Below are 21,946 nucleotides of genomic sequence, written 5' to 3'. Positions count from 1 at the left end.
ATTTCTCAGGTTCAAAGACCCTCTTGGAACATTGAAAAGATCAAGACAAAAAAATAAATTTAGTTCGTGAAAGGACTTTTTCATTTACTTGCACCTCCCTTTACCGTATAAGACATTGGTAGACAAACTAAAATGAAAACTGTCAGCAGATGAGCTTTAGTGCCAACGCTGGACTCCACTACAGAGCTCTGCCGGAGCTTTTATCTTCTGAATCCATCCACACCTTGAAAATTCCCTGCCCATGATTCCACATTGCTCGTATTGACCAAACCAGTCATTCTGGGAGGCTTTATAATAGCCTCAGACTTTACTCCAGTAAATTTCCTTTTGTTTCATGATACAGGGACACTCTTTCTCCAAAAGTTGAATAAGAAATTATCACAAGAATGAAAAGCAAACTTTTCATCAAGAAATATGCCCAGTAAATCATCTCTTAGGAAAAAAAAAAAAATTTTTTTTTTTTTTTAGGCTGAAGTCTAAGAGTGGGTGAATTTAGAAGCTGAAGGAAACATCACCTTTAGTTTCCTAAAAAGACCCTCACAATTAAATCTTTATTTCATACGCATGGTTTTGTCTTGTTTGCAGATGGGTCAGATCTGGACATAAGACTCACGGATGGAGATGGTCATTGTTATGGGAGATTGGAAGTGAAAAACCAAGGAAAGTGGGGGACTGTGTGTCGGGACAAATGGAGCACAAAGAATGCAGCGGTTGTGTGTAAACAATTGGGATGTGGGAATCCTGTCCATTTATTTCACAAGACCCGTTTGAAGGAAGCATCTGGACCTATTTGGCTGGATGATGTTTCTTGTATTGGAAATGAGTCAGCCCTCTGGCACTGTAAACACCTTGGATGGGGAAAGCATAACTGTATTCACAGAGAAGATGTAATTGTGACCTGTTCAGGTACTGTTTATTCTGTCCTGACAAAAGAAATAGTAACCATGATAGGAATAGAACTTCCTGCAGTGGAGGTAGAAGAGAAAAAGGGAAGAAAAATCCATGGATTTTATAGCAGGGGACATATAGTTAGAAATTATGACAGTTAACTGAGAAAGCTCTAGCAAAAGCCTCTTGTCTGAAGAGAGAAGTTATTGTATTCTATTTTTGCCGCACTTACTGCTTATAAAAACCCGTTGCCTTTGAGTTGATTCTGATTCATAGCAACCCTATAGGACAGAGTAGAGCTGCCCCATAGGGCTTCCAAGGAGCACCTGGTGGATTCGAACCGCTGACCTTTTGGTTAGCAGACATAGCTCTTAATCACTGCACCACCAGTCCCTTTTATATTCTCAGCCTTGAGCTTAAAACATCTGGTATCTATAGCTTTATAGTTTTTGAAGATTGTCTAACCGGAAGTTGCCCAACAGCAGTAAAAGAAGGAAAGAGGGAATTGAAGAAACACATTTGAATTAAAGAGGGGAAATATTTTCAGTGATATTCTAGGGCTAAAAGAGATATTACTTGGTTATCTGGGCACCTGCATAAGTTCCAGGATTATTTTCCCACTGTCCCATAAGTCCAGTGTGTTTTCCATCCTATTCAGGGGTCCTAACTGAGTCCAGTAGGAACTAAAAAACATGAGTGTGTTTACAGAGATAGGAGGAAAGTCATCATATTTGTTTGATATTATTCAAAATTCAGGTAACTATACTTCTATGACATTTCTTAATTATTTAAGTATTAATTCAATTTTTTAAAAAAATTTCTTAATTACTTGAACAAGCCCCTTAGTTTATATCTATTTTCACTGACCCAGCCATTTCAAAATAAACTGCAAATATTCATAGCTTCGTAACATTTTCTAAAAGGAAATCTAAATACCTTTTTCAAATACTATATTTTAATGAGGCTATAACTTTACCAAAAAACAAACCTGTTACCATCAAGTCGATTCTGACTCATAGTGATCCTATAGGACAAAGTAGAACTGCCCCATATGGTTTCTAAGAAGTGGCTGATGGATTCCAACTGCCAACCTTTTGGTTGGCAGCCAAGCTCTTAACCACTGCGTGCACCACCAGGGCTCTGTGGATATATCCTTACACATTTTAAATCAGTATCATTATCTAGAGCACCATTACCCACCCAAAGAGGCATTTTTCTGAAAATTAATTTTTATAATAACTAAATCATTTTAATGAAACATTTAATATAAATTAGCTAAATAGAACTTTTTTCTTATTAGATAATTTATATTTAATAATTTTAGCAATTACATAGTATTTATAAGTTAAACCTACTCTCTAGATTCTTCTTCAAGTATTTGAAAATCAGATTTGAAAACTGTCATGCCTCACTCATAGATTCTGGGGAAGAGTTCAAAGGAGGTATATATACCAGACTTGTGAATTTCCATCTACCTGCTGATTTCAACATGGTAGCCATAAATTTATTATAGACTCAGGAATCTCTGACACCATTCATATTTAAATTACAAACCTAGGGAATTTCAGATTGTACTCCAGTGTTTGTCTGCTGGTATGAGAACTCTGAAAATTTCTGGTACTTAAATGCAATCCAAATCAGTCATTCCCAGTAGTTATTCCCATATGATATAAAATGACTGATACTGTACTCTGTTCCTCAGGCTGTTAATGGAAAGAAAAATTCAACTGAATCTTGACTCCAAAGAAAAGAGATAATTTTATTATTTTTTTCTATAATACCTCAATACAATATCATTATTATTAAGGATGGCTTATTTCCTGATAATTACCTTGCTCTCTTAGCTCACAGAGAAATGTTTATGGTATCAGGAACTAATTCAGATGATTTATTCATCCAAAAATATGTACTAAGTGCCTATTATGTTCTAGAAACATCCCACATCCTTTTGGAGTTTAGAGTCTATTAGGAAAGAGAAACATAAACAAAAGACTATTTGATAAGAGGCATAATAGGAGAAAATAAAGGAACCTATGGTAGTATTGAGAAAATACTGTTTGGTTAGAGATATAATAGCAGGAATTGGTTAAGAGCTTGGCTGCTAACCAAAAGGTCAGCAGTTCGAATCCACCAACCGCTTCTTAGAAACCATATGGGGCAGTTCTACTCTGTCCTGTAGGGTCACTATGTGTCGTAATCAACTCCATGGCAATGGTCTTGCCTTGAGCTTGACAGCAGCACTGGGAAATGTCAGGCAGTGAGGAGCTGGGGTGCTTGAGCAAGTCTTACTGAAAAGAATCACATCTGGATGACATTCGAAGATAAGGAGAAGTTGTTCTGGCAAGTGTGGTGTGTGTGTGTTTCTAGGGGAAGGGAGTGTTCAAGCAGTAGGAAGATTATGTATGATAGCCCAGAGTTGTTCAAATACCTGAAGAAGGCTGTTATGTTGAATTTGTAGTTCACCATGTGGAGAAGCAGTGACTAGAGGTAAGACCAGAGAGAAAAGCAGGAGCCAATTCATATATAGCCTTTAAACCATGACAGAGAGTTTGGGTATTATTCTAAGGCAAGGGAAAATAATTTAAGTGAGCTAAGCAGGAAACTAAATGTGCTCATATCTATATTTAAGATAGATCACGCTTACTGACATTTGGAGAAAGGATTTGAGTGGGCGCACGACTAGAAGCAATGAGATCAGTGGGGGTAGGGAGGTCACTGCCCAGTAGCCCAACTGACAGATAATGGAGAAGCGAATAAAGAGTTGTTATTTCTATATGTTAGAGACAGTAGGGTTTTATGAATGATTATATGTGAAAGACCAGAGAGAAAAAGGAGTCAGGCATAAATAGTAAGCGATGGTTACATTTACTGAAATGTTTAGCATGGGAGGAAAGGCAGACTTTAGGGATGGAAGGTGGCTCATGAACATAATTTTAAACATGTAGAATTTAAGTTACCTGTGAGACATCCAGTAGATAATTAGATACACATACCTGCAGTTCAGAGGAGAGATCTAGATGGGGGAAATAGATGTAATGGAACCACAGAAGTGAACAAAATCTTCCAGAGAAAGTGAAAACAAAAGGTCTTAAGAAAGCCCCCTAGAATAACACACTTAAGGCATGGACCAAGTAAAATGAACCAAAAGACAGAAGGAAAGGAGAGAGGAAAAAAGGGAAGCAGGGAGGCGGGGAAAGAGAAGAAAGAAAAGAAAACCCAATAGGAGACCAGCAGAAAAATAAGCATAATATCAGAAATACAGGAGAAAATTGTGTCAGAAACTAGGTGAGAAGAGGATGTTTCAAAAGTTAAGTGGTCGAGAATGTCAAGTGCTACAAAGATGTTAAATAAGATAAAAACTACAGTCTATCTGTTGTATTTAGCAAGGAAGAAGGTATAGATGAACTTGGCAAAAGAAGGTTTCGTGAAGGGATAATAGTTCAGAAATCTTCAAGGTTTAGGTATCAGTGAGAGGTGATAGGGAATAAAGCAGGTCTATTTTTTTTTTTTTTTAATCAACTCTTCTTAGGAGCTTGGCTGACAGTTGGACTAGGCCAGTCATTCTCAACCCTGGGGATATCGGCAATGTCTAGAGACATTTTTGGATGCCACAGCTGGGGAGATGCTACTGGCCTCTGGTGAGTAGAGGTCAGGAAGGCTGTTAAACATTCTACAACACACAGGCATCCCTCCTCCCACACAAAATAATATTATCCAGCCTCAGCTGCCAATAGTGCTGATGTTGAGAAACCCTGGACAAGACTGAAAAGGCATCAGGCTGAGAAGTGACGGAGAGTAGTGTTATGAGCTTGACTGTTTTGGTAAGAAGGGATAACTTGAGCATGTTTAAATGTATTTTGGACCATGTTAGAAGAGGGAGACAGTGAAGCTACAGGGAGGAAAAAGAGAAATGGGATGCATATAATTTCATGTATTTGGTAGTAGAAAATGAAGATTGAAGATTTGAGTAAAGTGGAGAGGTTCATTGATTGTCTACAGAACGACATTTTTATACAAGCCAGATGACCTGAAAATCTAAAATAAAATTACTCATTGAAGCCCTGTGACATTCCTAGGCTCTTTGCTTATTCTTCATGGATTTACTTGCCTTCTGATTGAAAACCTCTCCTGTGCATTAAGATAAATGACTTTGTTTTCACCTCACATTAGGTTCCTTACAGTCGTTTTACCTCATCTTATTTCTAATTTCAAGCTCTCCCATTGTTTTCTGTGCAGATAAATCAAATTGGAATCTGAGGCTGACAGATGGTAATGACCGCTGTTCAGGAAGACTGGAGGTGAAAATTGCAGGACAATGGGGCACAGTGTGCAATGACAATTGGGACAATATTGATGCCGCCGTGGTGTGTGGCCAGCTAGGTTGTCCATTTTCTATCATTGGCAGTGGTCTTGGAAATGCTGTTAGAGGAACTGGGAAAATTTGGCTGGATGATGTTTCCTGTTATGGGTATGAGTCAAGTCTCTGGGAATGCAGGCACCGTGGGTGGGGATATCATGACTGCACTCATGAAGAGGACGTTGGAGTGACCTGTACTGGTAAGACACTCAAACTGGGATTTACTCTGAATGAAAGTGCCTGGGCTCTCTACCATACTCATTTTTTTCTTGATGGGTACGTTCATGGCATAGTACTCATTCCTCACTTTTTCAGAACTAACGATCCCTCATATCCTCAATTCAAATTTTTAATGTCTCTTACCATAGGATCAAAACTGCTTTTCCTCATGAAATAAAACCTAATTTTCTAATATTTATCCAAATTTTCCCGAAGTTAAGTTCAATAAGCAGTAGTATTACAATATATTCAGCAAAAAAAAAGTTAGTTCTCCATAGTCAAATCAGTTTAGGACAAACTAATCTGAGTTCAGTCACTTGAACACTAAACACTTGTGTTGAAGCACCCACATATTAAAAATTCTTTCCCAAGATTCCCAAATACTCATGTGTACTTGAAAAACTTATTTATATAATATTGGTACCAATAATGTTACCAAACCCTAGAAGGTGGGTCCTTGTCCAGCGTGCTCAGACTTGCCAATTATCTAGACACTAGTCTTTGAGAGGAAACCCTGGTGGCATACTGGTTAAGAACTATGGCTGCTGATCAAAAGGTCGGCAGTTTGGATCCACCAGGCGCTCCTTGGAAACTCTATGGGGGCAGTTCTACTCTGTCCTATAGGGTCGCTATGAGTCAGAATTGAGTAGATGGCAACAGGTTTGGTTTTTGGTTTTAGGCTTTGAGAAAAGTGAAAGTAACTTTATTGCAATGCACAGAGCAAGGAGCTGGGAGGAAGTTCCTCAGATCCAGCTCTCTGAGCTGTGGGTAGGCAGGGCTTATATGTGATTTGGGCAGCAAGAAGGTGGCTCCAGCAAGAAGGTGTTCCAGAGAGGGAAAAATGCTAGAAAGTGGCCAGGAAACAGGAGGTGATGTAATTCTTGTCAGACATCTCACTTCAAAATAGGGTCTGGGTGATGATTTTCCTGCTGATTCATTCCTCCTGTTGCTGCATCCTCTGTTGAGGTCAATTAGTGGTCACATCTGACCCTTCTTCACATGTGAGGCAGGCCAAATCTGGCTTGGGCTAGTTTAAGGACTAAAGGAAATTTACTGACCTTATTAGGGTCAGGTTACAATAAAAATAGAACAAATGAACTTCATCTAAAGGCCTGGGCTTAGGGTTTATATCATTCTCTTAAACGGGAAGAATTGGCTTGCAGATGCCTTCTCTGAGGCCAAAGTTTTCATTAGACAACTTTCAAATGGTACAAAGGAAAATTTTATATACACCTATTAGTTTACCTATTAGTATTTTATTAGTCTTGCACTTGGCTGCTAATAGAAAGGTCAGCTGTCTGAACCCACTAGCTGCTCCACGGGAGAAAGATGTGGCAGTCTGCTTCCATAAAGATTACAGCCTTGGAAACCTTCTGGGACAGTTTTACGCTGTCCTATAGGGTTGCTATGAGTCAGAAGCAACTCAGTAGTGACTGGTTTGATTTTTTTTTTTTTCACTTATTTTCAGTCAATCCCAACATCTTTATCTCTTACCTTATATCTTCTTCTCTGAGATGAGTGGTGAAGACATTGGATTATGTTTTAAAGAATTATTAACCTCCAATATAAATTTGAAATATGCCTTTTAAGCTTCCACCCTTCTATTCAGACTTTCAATTTAGGTAAATTTATAGTTATGATTTACAAATTATCACAATCCTTCTTCAAAGAAAGATCTCCCAAGTTGAATTTTGCCACTGCTTTCTCCAAGCTTATTCTGCCACTAATCTTCTTTTAAAGGGAAGTTCTCCTCTCCATGGGCCATGAGTATCAATGTGTCTTTCACTAGAAGAGTTCAGGGTTCCTCAATAGGACACCCCGCTTTAGTTCATAAAACATACCCATATTCATTTTTTCCTGCTTATATCTGTTATATAAACTGAAAACTATAAAAAAAAATAGGGAGATATAATTGTTTGCTTACATTATACACACATATTTCTTCATTTTTTTAATGATTTTTATTATGCTTTAAGTGAAAGTTTACAAATCAAGTCAGTCTCATACAAAAACCCATATACACCTTGCTACGCACTCCCAATTACTCTCCCCGTAATGAAACAGCCTGCTCTCTCCCTTCACTCTCTCTTTTCGTGTCCATTTCGCCAGCTTCTAGCCCCCTCCACCCTCTCATCTCCCCTCCAGGCAGGAGATGCCAACATAGTCTCAAGTGTCCACCTGATCCAAGAAGCTCACTCCTCACCAGCATCCCACCCCAACCCATTGTCCAGTCCAATCCATGTCTGAAGAGTTGGCTTCGGGAATGGTTCCTGTCCTGGGCCAACAGAAGGTCTAGGGGCCACGACCACCAGGGTCCTTCTAGTCTCAGTCAGACCATTAAGTCTGGTCTTATGAGAATTTGGGGTCTGCATCCCACTGCTCTCCTGCTCAGGGGTTCTCTGTTGTGTTCCCTGTCAGGGCAGTCACCGATTGTAGCCGGGCACCATCTAGTTCTTCTGGTCTCAGGCTGATGTAGTCTCTGGTTCATGTGGCCCTTTCTGTCTCTTGGGCTCATAATTGCCTTTTGTCCTTGGTGTTCTTCATTCTCCTTTGATCCAGGTGGGTTGAGACCAATTGATGCATCTTAGATGGCTGCTTGCTAGCTTTTAAGACCCCCAGACGCCAGTCTTCAAAATGGGATGCAGAATGTTTTCTTAATAGATTTTATTATGCCAGTTGACTTAGCTGTCCCCTGAAACCATGGTCCCCAGACCCCTGCCCCTGCTACGCTGGCCTTCAAAGCATTCAGTTTATTCAGGAAACTTCTTTGCTTTTGGTTTAGTCCAATTGTGCTGACTTCCCCTGTATTGTGTGCTGTCTTTCCCTTCACCTAAAGTACTTCTTATCTACTATCTAATTAGTGACTACCCCCTCCCACTCCCCCTTGTAACCACAAAAGAATGTTTTCTAAACTATTTCTCAAGTTCTTATAATAGTGGTCTTATGCAATATTTGTCCTTTTGCAACTGACTAATTTCACTCAGCATAATGCCTTCCAGGTTCCTCCATGTTATGAAATGTTTCACAGATTCCTCACTGTTCTTTATCGATGAGTAGTATTCCATTGTGTGAATATACCATAATTTATTTATCCATTCATCTGTTGATGGGCACCTTGGCTGCTTCCATCTTTTTGCTGTTGTAAACAGACACACATATTTCTTAATTCAGGGAAACTTATGAGTCAATCTGATATCACCTTCTTAGGTTGAACCATCTATTACAACTCTGTTTTCCTACCTAACACTCTCTCAGAGTGGGTTTATATAGCTACAAAACACTGAGATATGTTTTCCCCTATATTTAGAGGACTTTTAGGGCAACAATATTTCACCTATTCCTGAACAGCTTTCAGAGAATTTCAATTTTTGTAGGGATTCTTACAAGACATATAGTTATCCAAAAAACAGCCCTCTACACATCTTTTTTTTACACATCAGTACCTAAAATAAGTCCCATTTTAAAAATTTCTTTTCTACTTTTATGGCAAAGTTGCTAAAATTGCTCTACCACCCTCAATTGATTACAGTTTTAAAACCTCTGACAACTAAGAAAAGATCTTAACTCTTCCTTCACAAACTCTATCACTGAGATCCAGTGACAGAGAGTAACATATAAGCTTAAAATGGAAATACATAGCAACTTTAATGCTCTACTGAATGTGAAGTTTTATAGATAATCACCCCATATGTACTCAGACATAGATATGTCAAAATAACTCATGTAGTAAAATCTCAGTCAGCAGTGTTTTGGGAAGCAGGAAATGGGGCTACAGTGATAGGAAAGGGTGGACATTCTATGCCTTCTAAAAAAAAAAAAAATTTTTTTTTTTTCTAGATCGTGTTAATTACATTGTTCTTTTTCTTAAGGCCAAGAGGAGGTAACTTAGACTAACAGAGTTTATTTTCTGACGTGTCAGATCCTTCAATATTGAGAAGTAAATCAATTTATTAATATAATTCAGTAAATAAAGTAGGAACACATAGGGAATGATTGCACGAAATCAACAAATGATATTTAATAATATTAATTTCCACTTTAATTAAAATCAATGCAAACCAAGCTAATAGAATCCATTATTTTTAATTAGATAAAGAAGTACACATTCTTAAAATAATTAAGTATATTTTCATGTCAACAGCCAATATTACTTAAGTGTTTCATGCTACAGAACACTGAAATAGATAAATTAGCCTTTCTACAACTGGTTCATCCCATTCCATTTCACATCAATTCTTCTAAGAATTCCATTCAAAATTTAACTATTTCAATTTGCCTTAGAATCAATTTCCAATCTTTTAATTCTTTGAAAAATTACCTCCTTCTCACGTGACATACAGAGAATTTCATGTTTGCCTGTGGTCCGATTTCTTTCTAAATTATATTTATCTAGTATCTACAACTGGCAAATTTCTTCTAACTTTTCCCAGATTTTGTAATATCACTGCCCTATGCATTTCTTCCTTGATTGCTTATATCCAAGCCAAATGAAACCAGCTGTTGTAGAGTCGATTCCATGTGTGTTAGAGAACTGTGCTCCACAGGGTTTTTAAGGCTGTGACCTTTCAGAAGCAGATCACCAGGCCTGCCTCACAAGGCTTCTCTGGGTGAGTTCGAACCATCAGCCTTTCAACTGGTAGTCATTTGCACCATCCAGTGACTCCTCTCATATATCACCTTCCCTAATATTCGCCTCAGTTTGTAGCAGATAATCTTAAATGCTCAAAATCCAGGAAAGAATTAGAGCCATTAAGTAACATTTTTTTAGCCCAAGTTCTGATCAGATTTCGCAGGCAAAATGATATCCTTTCTTTCCAACCCAGAAACTCTCATGAGTTTGAAACACACCTCGGTGATACTTTTGTGGATTTTTTTTTTAATCCAATAAGAAGGAAGCATAAACTTTGAAGGAAAGCAGAAAATAAAATTATTAAACACAGTAGAGAGGTCAAGATCTAGATAATCTCCCAATTTATGGCCATTGGTCTACAGTAGGGTATATGAGTAGAGAAGTATCTTAAATGTCTTAAGTAGTGTGGTTTTCTGAAGTCATTCTGATATATCTGTTTCAGGTGAATCAGATATGGAACTGAGACTTGTGGGTGGAAGCAGCAAGTGTGCTGGCAGAGTTGAGGTGACAGTCCAGGGCACTGTGGCCTTCCCATGTATTCACGACTGGAAAATGAACATTGCTTCAGTTGTTTGCAGGCAGCTTGGATGTGGGTCTCCAATCAATATCTCCAGCAAGCCTCGTTTTACAGGAGAAATGTTACACATCTTTCTATCTGTATCTGGCTGCTCTGGAAATGAAAACTCTCTCTGGGATTGTGTACACTGGGAGTGGAAACGGACTAGGTGTCCTTTTAATAGCGATGTTCATTTGATCTGCTCAGGTAATTTCTAGGACTAAGATAAATACATTTATTCAATTATTTACCTTGTCATTTATTTAATAAATATTTATAGAGTGGCTATTTATTAGTACTAGGCCAAAGGTGAACTAGATAAAAGTAGTCCTACCCTCCTATCTAGTAAAAGATGCAATTATTTTAATGAAAATGTAAAATAATCATTTATTTAAAGTTCTATGAAGTAGAAGTACAATACAAAAGGAAAATGCATAATAGAAAGATATTACCTACTTGGAGGGTCAGAGAATATTCCTGTGAAATGATACTTAAGGAAAAGTTTTATGTAATTTCATCATATAAAGAAGTGTTGGAAAGACCATTTGAAAAGGTAGTGTTTTATTCAATAGGTAGTATTTTATTCAAGTCTCAAAGGTTAAAATAAGCTTGTCTGATTCCAGAAACAAAAAGATGGCTGAGGGGAAAAGGTGTTAGACCTAAGTGAACAAAGGGGAAAAGCTCTATTAAAGTCTTCTGATGTAGGCAAGGGCTAGCTTATTTATGAATTAAGCATTTTGTTCTTTATTCTAAGGTGAAAGGGAAGCCATTGAAGGGTGTAATCATGATAAGACTTGCCTTTTAAAGAGAGTACTCTGGCTGAGAGAGAGTGCCTGTGTAAGTGTGTGTGTGTGTGTGTGTGTGTGTGTGTGTGCGCGTGTTGGTGAGAGGAGGCTACTGGGTGCAGGAGGTCATGTTGTTAGATGATTCTAGTAAAGTTTTGGTTAGGATGCTCACTGTGGAGATGGTGAACAGTTTACAGATTCAAGATTTACCTGCTGTAATCAATAACACTTGATAATTCATTGAATTTGGGAATGTGGACAAAGAGCACTCAAAGATGACTTCCACATTCCCAAACTAAGCAAGCAGATGTACAGCAGTTTCATTGTCTAACAAAGAGAATTCTGGCAGAGGATCAGGTCAGAGGGGGTGGGATGACGAATTCACTTTTGGATATCTTGAGTTTGAGGTATTCGTGAGACAGCAAGTGGAGAGACTGATGGGAACTTGGATATAAATAAGCATTAGGTGATCAGAAAAGTTGTTTTGGATGGAGATATGAACCAAAAGTTCAGCAGTTCAAATCCACCAGCCACTACTTTGAAACCCGATGGGACAGTTTTGCTCTGCCCTATAAGGTTGCTATGAGTCACAATTGACTCGATGGCAGTGGGTTTGGCTTGGTTTTAGACATGCGAATGGTAATTAAAATTTAAGGAAAAAATGCAAATTCAGTGTAAAAAGTCCTGAGGAATAACAATATTTAATGATTTATTGACATACAAGAAGCTGTAAAAGGGTAATGAAGAGTAGTAGTGGTCAGAGAATGTCGTGTCACTAAAGCCAGGGGGAGGGGATATTTCAAAAAGGAAACTGTTGAAAAATCTACATGAATTTGAACATTGTCCACAAAGCTTAGCAGTCTGGAAATTACTAGTAAACTTAATGAAAGCAATTTTCCTGCAGTGAAAAGAGAAGATGCTTTCAAGCCACAGAGTTAATGGGAGATAAGGATGTTGGGATATAGGTGTAGACTATTTTTCAAAGAGTTGAAAAAAGGAGAAAAGATAGAAATGGAGATGGTTAAAAAGAAATATGATCTCCAAGGAACTTACTTAATGTTTTATTTCTTTAATGATAAGAGATTCTAGAGCATTGCTACTCAGTAGAACTTTCTACAATGGAATAAAATATATACTGTTAGAAGGTGTTAGGACTATAGGAAAAAAAAGAAAAAGAAAAATGGAATCCAGGGTGCTTATGGGAAAGAATACAATTCCAAATAGTATGGTTTGGATAGGACTTACTGGACAGGTGACGTTTGAGCAAAGACTTGAAGGAGGTGAGGGAGTTAGCTATGTTCACACATGGGAAAGAGCATTTCAGTTCAAAAGCCCCAGAACATAATTATGCCTGATACATCTGAGGAACAGTAAGGGTCCCAGTGTGGTTAAAGAGCAAGAAGTAGAACAGTAGGACATGGCACCAAAAGAGGTAAGAAGCTATGGACAGGTTATGCAGGGACTAGTAGGCCTTTACAAGAATTAAGCTTTTACTCTGAAAGAAATGGGGGGGCCATTGGAGAATTTTAAGCAGAGACTATATGATTTGATTTATAATTTTAAACGGCCTTTCTGGCTTCCTATTAAAAATATACTGTAGACGAGCAATAACAGAAACAGGGAATCTATAGGAGGCTATGGCAGTAAACCAGACAAGAGATGGTGGAGGTTCAGTCTGATTCAGCAATGGAAGGGGTTAGAAATGTTGGGATTATGGGCATATTTTGAAGACATAGAGAACAAGATTTCCTGAAAGTTAGGAAACATGATGTAAACATTGTTGTTGTTAGTTGCTGATGAGTCAGCCCCAGATGACAACCCACTGCACAAGGGATTGGACTGTTGTGACCCATGCAGTTTTCATTGGCTGATTTTCAGAAGTAGATAGCCAGGCCTTTCTTCCTAGTTCATTTTAGTCTAGAGGCTCTGCTGAAACATGTTCAGCATCATAGCAACGCATAAGCCTCCACTGACAGATGAGTGGTTGCTGTCCTTGAGGTGCATTGGCCAGGAATCAAACCCAGGTCTTCCTCATGGAAGGTGAGAATTCTACCACTGAGCCACCACGACCCTCATATGATGTAACAAAAGTTAAGAATTACTCCAATATTTCTGAACATCTGAAATAATTGAAATACTATTAACTGAAATATGGAAGACTTTGGCCTTAGAGCACGTTTGGACGGACATCAAGAGTTCAGTTTGAATATTGTACCTCCACAATAGTCAAAACAGCCTGGTAACTGGCATAATAGATACATAGACCAATGGAACAAAATTGAGAATCCAGACATAAATCCATCCACATATGGGCAGCTGATATTTGACAAAGGCCCAAAGTCTGGTAAATGGGGAAAAAAACTCTTTAACTAATGGTGCTGGCATAACTGGATAACCACCTGCAAAAAAATACATCAAGACCCGTACCTCACACCATACAAAACTAACTCAAAATGGATCAAAGAGCCAAATACAAAATCTAAAACAATAAATATCATGAAAGAAAAAATAGGGACAATGCTAGGAGCCCTAATACATGGCATAAACAGTATACAAAACATTACTAACAATGCACAAACACCAGAAAAGAAACTAGATAACTGGGAGCTCCTAAAAATCAAACATTTATGCTCATCCAAAGACTTTACCAGAGAGTAAAAGATTACCTACAGACTGGGAAAATTTTTTTGGCTACAACAAATCTGATCTCTAAAATCTACGGATACTGCAAAAACTCAACAACAAAAAGACAAATAACCTGATTAAAAAATGGGCAAAGGATATGAACAGCCACTTCACCAAAGAAGACATTCAGGTGCCTAACAAATACATGAGGAAATGTTCATGATCATTAGCCATTAGAGAAATGCAAATCAAAACCACAGTGAGATACCATCTCACCCCAACAAGGCTGGCATTAACCCAAAAAGCACAAAATAATAAACACTGGAGAGGCTGTGGAGAGACTAGAACACTTACACACTGCAGGTGAGAATGTAAAATGGTACAACCACTTTGAAAATCGATTTGGAGCTTCCTTAAAAAGCTAGAAATAGAACTGCCATAAGATCCAGCAATTCCAGTCCTTGGAATATACCCTAGAAAAATAAGGGCCCTCACACGAACAGATATATGCACACCCATGTTCATTGCAGCACTGTTTACAAGAGCAAAAAGATGGAAGCAAGCAAGGTTCCCATCAACCAATGAACAGATAAATAATTTATGGTATATTTACATAATGGAATACTACGCAACAATTAAAAACAACAATGAATGCGTGAAACATCTCATAACATGGAGGAATCTGGAAGGCATTATGTTGAGTGAAATTAAGTCAGTTGCAAAAGGACGAATATTGTATGAGACCACTATTATAAGAACCCAAGGAAAAGTCTAAACACAGAAGAAAATACTCTTTGATGGTTATGAGAGTGGGGAGGGAAAAAAAATATGAGAGTGGGGAGGGAAGGAGAGGGGTATTCACCAATTAGTAGACAAGAAATATTTTAGGTGAAGGGAAAGAGATCACACAATACAGGAGAGGTCAGCACAACTTGACTAAACCAAAAGCTAAGAATTTTCCTGAATACGACCAAACACTTTGAACGCCAGAGTAGCAGGGACCGGTGTCTGGGGACCATGGTTTCAGGGGACATCTAGGTCAATTGACATAACAAAATGTATTAAGAAAATGTTCTGCAACCCACTTTGGTGACTGGTGTCTGGGGTCTTAAATGCTAGCAAGTGGCCATCTAAGATGCATCAGTTGGTCTTAACCCACCTGGAGCAAGGTGAATGAAGAACACCAAAGACACAAGGTAATTATGAGCCCAAGACACAGAAAGGGCCACATAAACCAGAGACTGCATCAGCCTGAGACCAGAAGAACTAGATGGCACCCGGCTACCACCAATGACTGCCCTGACAGGGAACACAACAGAGAATCCTTGATGGAGCAGGAGAACAGTGGGATGCAGACCTCAAATTCTCATAAAAAGCCAGATTTGATGGTCTGACTGAGACTGGAGGGACCCCTGAGGTCATGGTCCCCAGACCTTCTGTTACCCAAGCCGGGAACCATTCCTGAAGCCAACTCTTCAAACAGGGATTGGACTGGACTATAAGACAATGAACGGCACTGGTGAGGACTGAGCTTCTTGGCTCAAGTAGACACACGAAACTCTGTGGGCAGCTCCTGTCTGGAGGACAGAGGAGAAGGCAGAGGAGCTGGCTGAATGGTCACCAGGAATAGAGGGTGGAGAGGAGGAGTGTTCTATCTCAGTAGGAGGAGAGTAGCTAGGAGTAAATAGCAAACTGTGCATAAGTTTTTGTACGAGAGACTGACTTGCTTTGTAAGCTTTCACTTAAAAAACAATTCAAAAAAAAAAAAAAAAGATTCCATAGAAGAATCCTGATCAAAAGGGAGAAAATGCAGAAGAAAATTTAAAATTGTTATGGGCTCCAGACCTTCTGGAGACAAGAGGGCCAGCCCTAAACCTGACAGTCTTTAAAACTTACACTGGCGCCCTGAGGTCGCGGTGAGAGCTCAGGAGGAGAGGTTATTCTGGAAGGCGGCTTGAGCTCGCTGAGGCGGCACCTCAGGGACGATAGCGGAGGGCGATAATGCGCAGCACCAACCCGCTGGCTGCAGAGACACAAGTCTGGAAGACTAGCTGCAAGGCTGGGGAGCAGTCATGCTGATGGCCGACCAAGTCCACCAATGGGAAAGTGCCTGGTTCCCACCTGCTATCATGGGCGTGGTTTCTTTGGTATTTCTGAGGATCTGTCTAGATCCATTTGTTCTGTCAGGTGTTTCCTGTTTTGTTATGTTTCTGTGCTTGGCTGACTACCTTGTTCCCATTTTAGCGCCTAGAATTTTTGGCTCCAATAAATGGACCACTGAGCAATAGCAAAGAGTCCATGAAACTCCTCGGTGGCATAATCGTTAAATGCTACGGCTGCTAACCAAGAGGTCAGCAGTTCAAATCCGCCAGGCGCTCCTTGGAAACTCTATGGGGCAGTTCTACTCTGTCCGATAGGGTCACTATGAGTTGGAATAGACTCAACTGCGGTGGGTGGTGGGTTAGTAAAAGCTCGAGGCAGAGCTGTGGGCTGGTGAAAACGCCTCTTCACACTAAAGGAATACTTCTGCATTGGTGCTTCCTGGACTAAACCAACATGGAATTATGTCGAAGTACATTGGAATGGCCAAGAGGGAGATAAACAAGCTTCTCAAACAAAAAGAAAGAACAATGTAGCTACTTTCTTCAGGGTGATTGATGGAGTGTATACATTGCCCCTGGGAACAGTTTCTACTATGCTATCTGTAGACTAAAATGTTACAGAAGTAGCTCTTTGCTTTCACTCATTCTGCCCTTAGTTAATAGAAATTCAAGACTTGACAAGTAAGGGTTTGTGCATAGTGTCTTCATGTTCAGTGTAGCTGGGTACATTCTCAGCAGTTGACCTTATATGAACAAATCATTAGTGAGTACTGACTTGTTTGAATTTTCTCACCCACAGTTAATTGAATTCTTATTTTTAGGCACTTTCCTTTAAAGTAATGTAGCAGTGAACTTTATCCTTTAGTACAGTTACCAGAGACTCTTGATAATTGTTCACTTTAATCTTTGATTGGGCTAGATACAAGATTGTGGCCTGTGGCTACAGGAAGCTGGTTCTGTGGTCTGCTTCCCCAGTGTGCTTACAGAAACTGTTTGGCTTCGTGAATACAGAAACCATTTTTACCACTTCTGATGAAGAGACCAGTTAAGAGCCGTTCCGCGTTGTGTTTCTTTACAGTGGAGGAAGAATCCCCATGGGATAAAATGAAACTGATCCCATGCCCCTGGTATGTGTTGGTTTCTCCCTTGAGCAAAGCTTAGCAATTTGTAGGAAACATTGATCTTTTGTCCCAAATGGGAACTCTGACAGGCTTAGAGCTCTTGTCCCCTCCCATGTAGACTTCAGTTTACTAGCAGACTTCCAAAAGATTATATTCAGGATTTTTAACATAGTTTTCATTGCAGATTTTCAGCGAACTAAAATTGAAGTACATAGCAGGTTAAGAGGAAAACCTGGTGGCATAGTGGTTAAGTGCTACAGCTGCTAACCAAAGGGTCAGCAGGTTGAATCCGCCAGACGCTCCTTGGAAACTCTATGGGGCAGTTCTACTCTGTCCTATAAGGTCGGTATGAGTCGGAATCAACTCAACGGCACTGGGTTTGGTTTTTTGGGTTAGTAGGTTAAGACTCACGTCTATGACCTTCACTCCAAGACCAGCCAATGAAGGACAAAAGTCTTCTTAGGTTTAGTAAGGATTCATTTCTGTAGAAAATAGTTGATCCTACTAATTTTTCAAGACCAGAATAAGTCTTTAACAGTAAGCCTCAAGAGTCTCATTTTATGGCAGTACTGGCTGTTTTGGTTCCCATAGATTTGGAATAGGAAGTAGGGACTATGCTGGCGTCTGTCTTTTTTCTTAGATACTGCTCTGAAGAATGCAAGGGCTGTTGGTTAGAGCTAACTGGTGGTGATGATTGTTGGCCTCTGGTCTACAAAGATTTTCTAACTCCTTGGAAAACTTCTTAGAATCGTTCTCTCCTTTCAGTAACTAGAAATTTAAAGTAGTTGCAGTCTGTAAGAGTGATCCTCTGAGGGCCAAAAATGTGACATATTTGGGAACAATTCTTAAACTCTGGTTAATTAGGTGTCATATAGTCTTGTGAATTTATTACACTGATAAACTACACCTTGGACCTTGTGATATATCTACCCCTAAATAAATGTTTCCCCCCTTCTGTACTGCTGTCGACAGCCGCACCGCTGTAGCACATTTTTTTTTTTTAATGTTTCATATGAAAATTACCTTAATTTTACATGTGTTTCCTCATTGTGAATAAACCTGTCTTCCTATCTGGATTTTTTTGTGTGTATATATGTTCTACTGATTAACCACTTTTACAGTTTAATCCTATATTCTCTCTTCTACTTTGTGTGAAGGGAGGAAAATAAAAGTTGGAATCTTTAAAAATATATATATATATATATCCTCTGAAATCTTCTTAAAACCAAACAACAGTTTAGCGTAACTAATAAAAATGCCTGCCTCGAGCTTTGTGCTCTTTTAAGATCTATCCATATGGGATCAAAATGACAACAGCAACTTGAAAAATTAGATAGGAACTTTAGGGGACAGTGAGTTTATGTTAATGGGGAGGGGTAACTCAAAAAAGGAGGGTGAGAATAGTTGCACAATTTGAATAGTTGCACATGTACAAAATTGTACATGTAGAAATTGTAGAATCCGTGTATGTTTTGCTGTGTACATTCCCAAAAACAAGAACAAAATAAAATTTAAAAATAAGTAAATAAATAAATAAAAAGTTCAGTTTGAGATGTCTATGAGAAATTCAAGTGGAGAACTGGTAAAACTCATTTATCAGTTGGATAAATGAGTCAGGAGTTTGAAAGAATGCCTGAGTTGGCGACAGCATAGATTACTAATACAGCAGTTTTGCTGCAAAGGATTGGGTCGGGGAAATCAGAGCAGTATTTTTTTTTTTATATGTATGCCTGTTTGGTTGATTTTAAATTACTCAGATGTATCACTTGGATCTAACCTGTAGATAATGATGACCATCTATCTTTTTAAACTACACCCTTCACCTTATCTAAATGCTTACAACTCTTAATATCTGCTGTTTAATGCTGAGGTAACCAATCAGTATAAATGCCAAGGTTATAAGAGGACTCAGAGATGACTCCCACGCTTCTGAACTAAACGAGCAGATGTACAGTAGTTTCATTGTCTGACAGAATTCTGGCAAAGGATCAGGTCAGGGGGGTGGGATATATAACATAGTAATATATATATGAAGTTGTGCCGTTTATTTTCCTCCAGAGGATTTCTATATCCAGGATTAGTGTGTCACCAAAACATGGACTGTAAGCATGTGATCCAGATCTTATAAGCTCAGGATATACTGCAGAGACATCATTCTCTGCTCCCTGAAAATGGGATGTTCTAATAATGAATAGAGAAGTGTTCTGAAGTTGCATGTGGAGACTGGAGATAAGACTAGATATTGGAAAACTACAAACACTAACCTCTGAAATCTTATTTGCAGCCCACAGGCAGGCCCGGCTGGTTGGAGGTGGTACTCCCTGTTCTGGACGTATTGAAGTGAAACATGGAGACACATGGAGCTCTGTCTGTGATTCCGACTTGTCTCTCCAAACTGCCAATGTACTGTGCAGAGGATTAAATTGTGGAGAAGCCTTATCTCTTGTGGGGGCTCGCTTTGGAGAAGGGAATGGTCAATTTTGGGCTGAAAAGTTCCAGTGTGAAGGAAATGAAGCTCACCTGGCAATGTGTCCCACAGCACCCCGTCCAGAAGAGAATTGTAATCCCCGCAGAGAAGCTGGCATTGTCTGTTCTCGTGAGATTTTAAATGACTTTAATTGGCTGGGGCTGTAGGGGACAAATGTGAGAATGGAGTTGGAAAGTCATGATCTCTTCTCTAAGGCTTTGTCTCCTCCTAGGTTATATGGATGCCCGACTTGTGAATGGCAGATCCCAGTGTGAAGGGCAAGTGGAGCTCAAGGTGCTCGGATACTGGGGCTCCCTCTGTGACTCCCATTGGGACCTGAAAGATGCCAATGTCCTATGCCGTCAGCTCAACTGTGGGATTGCTGTCTCAACCACAGGAGGAAAATATATTGAAGAAGGACGTGGTCATATTTGGAGACACAGGTTTCATTGCTTAGGGAATGAGTATTTTCTGGATGCTTGTCAAATGACAGTGCTAGGGGCACCTCTATGTGCCCATGGAAACACTGCCTCTGTGATCTGCACAGGTAAGAGGCCGCAGCTTATGGTCACCTACTGGTAATATAGCCTTTATGTGGTCAAGGGAGTGAGGGATTAAAGAAAAGATGGAGAAGAAAATAGGGAGGTGGGGTTATGCATGACAATCAGAGAGTAACATGTGAGGAATAAGGGTGAACTGGAGCCACTCTTAAGGTGAAGGTAACTCACTCATCTCTTCTTTGGGGGCTGGGAGTCAAAAAAAAAAACCTTACCACCAAGTGTATTCCGTCACAGTGACCCTATAGGACAGAGTAGAACTGCCCCATAGGATTTCCAAAGAGCAGCTGGTGGATTCAAACTGCCAGCCCTTTGGTTAGCAGCTGTTGCTTTTAACCACTGTGCCGCCAGGGCTCCAGGGGTTGGGAGTAGACATTATTAATAAAGACAATTTTAATTGATCACAAGGATTTGAAGAATCCTTACCACGATCGCTGATTCCAATTTATCATAGAACTCTTCAAACTTTTCTATATATTCCAACCTTACTTTTACCCTATTTTCTTGCCACCCCTCAAACCAGGAAACCAGACCCAGCCAAAGCTTCCATCCCCTGAGAGTTCGTCTGACCCACCTGTGTCTGAAGTCCCAATGGGTATTGATTCCCACTATTCAGGTAAGAAAATCAAACAGTCCTAGAAAACTGCAACTCTAAAGAATGTGACCTATTAACTTTAAAGAATGTGACCTAATGCCTCCTCTTAGGGAAGAAAACTCTTCACTTGGTGAATGGAGGAGGTCGCTGTGCTGGGAGAGTGGAGATCTATCATGAGGGCTCCTGGGGCACTGTCTGTGATGACAGCTGGGACCTGAGTGATGCCCACGTGGTGTGCAGGCAGCTGGACTGTGGATGGGCCATTAATGCCACGGTCTCTGCTCACTTTGGGGAGGGATCTGGACCCATCTGGCTGGACGACCTAAACTGCACAGGAAATGAGTCTCATCTCTGGAGGTGCCCATCCCAGGGCTGGGAGCAGCACAACTGCAAGCACAAGGAGGACACAGGTGTCGTCTGCTCAGGTCTACACTGTAATCCTTATGTCATCCTCTACACAGAGAGAGAGAAAGTACAAAGACAAAATATAGTGAAAAAGTGCACTGACCTCGGAATACTGAGAGCTTGATTTTAATCCTGTTCTTATACCAGTTTCTTACCTTTCCCAAGACATTCATTTGTCTGTGTGTCATTTCATAATAGAGAGTCCCCGGGTGGCACATGGTTAAGCATTCAACTGCTAGTGGAAAGATTGGAGGTTCAAACCCACCCAGAGGTATCTCAGAAATGCTTCCAAAAGGTCACACCTTTGACAGCCCTTTGGAGCAATTCAGCTTTGCACACATGGGGTCGCCATGAGTTGGAATCAAGTCAACGTCTACTAACAACAACAACGTTTCATAATTTAGGAAATTTTAGAGTTGGTCTTCTTAGAATCAGAGGTTAGATCCCGAGAAAGGGACCTTACATTCCATCTACTCTGTTAAGAAGGCATAAGAAGTAACGCATTCAACAACACAATCTAATAAAAAACAGAAATCAGATTAAACTCTGGTTATTTTCTACTCTGATTTATGTTAGCGAGTAGAAAGTAAAAAGTTATATTTTAACTTAATTTGATATTTAAAGCTCAAATATCAGCCT

General features: G+C 39.6%; 1 protein-coding gene and 1 pseudogene across 2 annotated transcripts in view; both read left to right on the top strand.

Annotated features, from left to right (window-relative positions):
* The window catches only part of LOC126075121 (scavenger receptor cysteine-rich type 1 protein M160-like), a 66,897-nt gene that overhangs the window by 34,009 nt on the left and 10,942 nt on the right, over nt 1-21,946 (top strand). Inside the window, exons 7-13 of one of the 2 annotated variants that reach the window (XM_049882341.1) lie at nt 586-906; nt 5,125-5,445; nt 10,537-10,857; nt 19,568-19,879; nt 19,983-20,297; nt 20,831-20,923; nt 21,013-21,312. In XM_049882341.1, the coding sequence (XP_049738298.1) occupies nt 586-906; nt 5,125-5,445; nt 10,537-10,857; nt 19,568-19,879; nt 19,983-20,297; nt 20,831-20,923; nt 21,013-21,312 (1,983 nt within the window). Of the gene's footprint in view, nt 1-585; nt 907-5,124; nt 5,446-10,536; nt 10,858-19,567; nt 19,880-19,982; nt 20,298-20,830; nt 20,924-21,012; nt 21,328-21,946 lie in introns of both variants that reach the window. The other variant, XM_049882340.1, reaches the window with a different exon arrangement.
* LOC126074792 (ADP-ribosylation factor-like protein 6-interacting protein 1) lies at nt 16,133-17,211 on the top strand (annotated as a pseudogene).

The sequence above is a fragment of the Elephas maximus genome, chromosome 4, assembly GCF_024166365.1.
Source record: "Elephas maximus indicus isolate mEleMax1 chromosome 4, mEleMax1 primary haplotype, whole genome shotgun sequence".
Classification (NCBI taxonomy): Eukaryota; Metazoa; Chordata; class Mammalia; order Proboscidea; family Elephantidae; genus Elephas; species Elephas maximus.
This window is presented reverse-complemented; position numbering and strand designations above follow the sequence as displayed.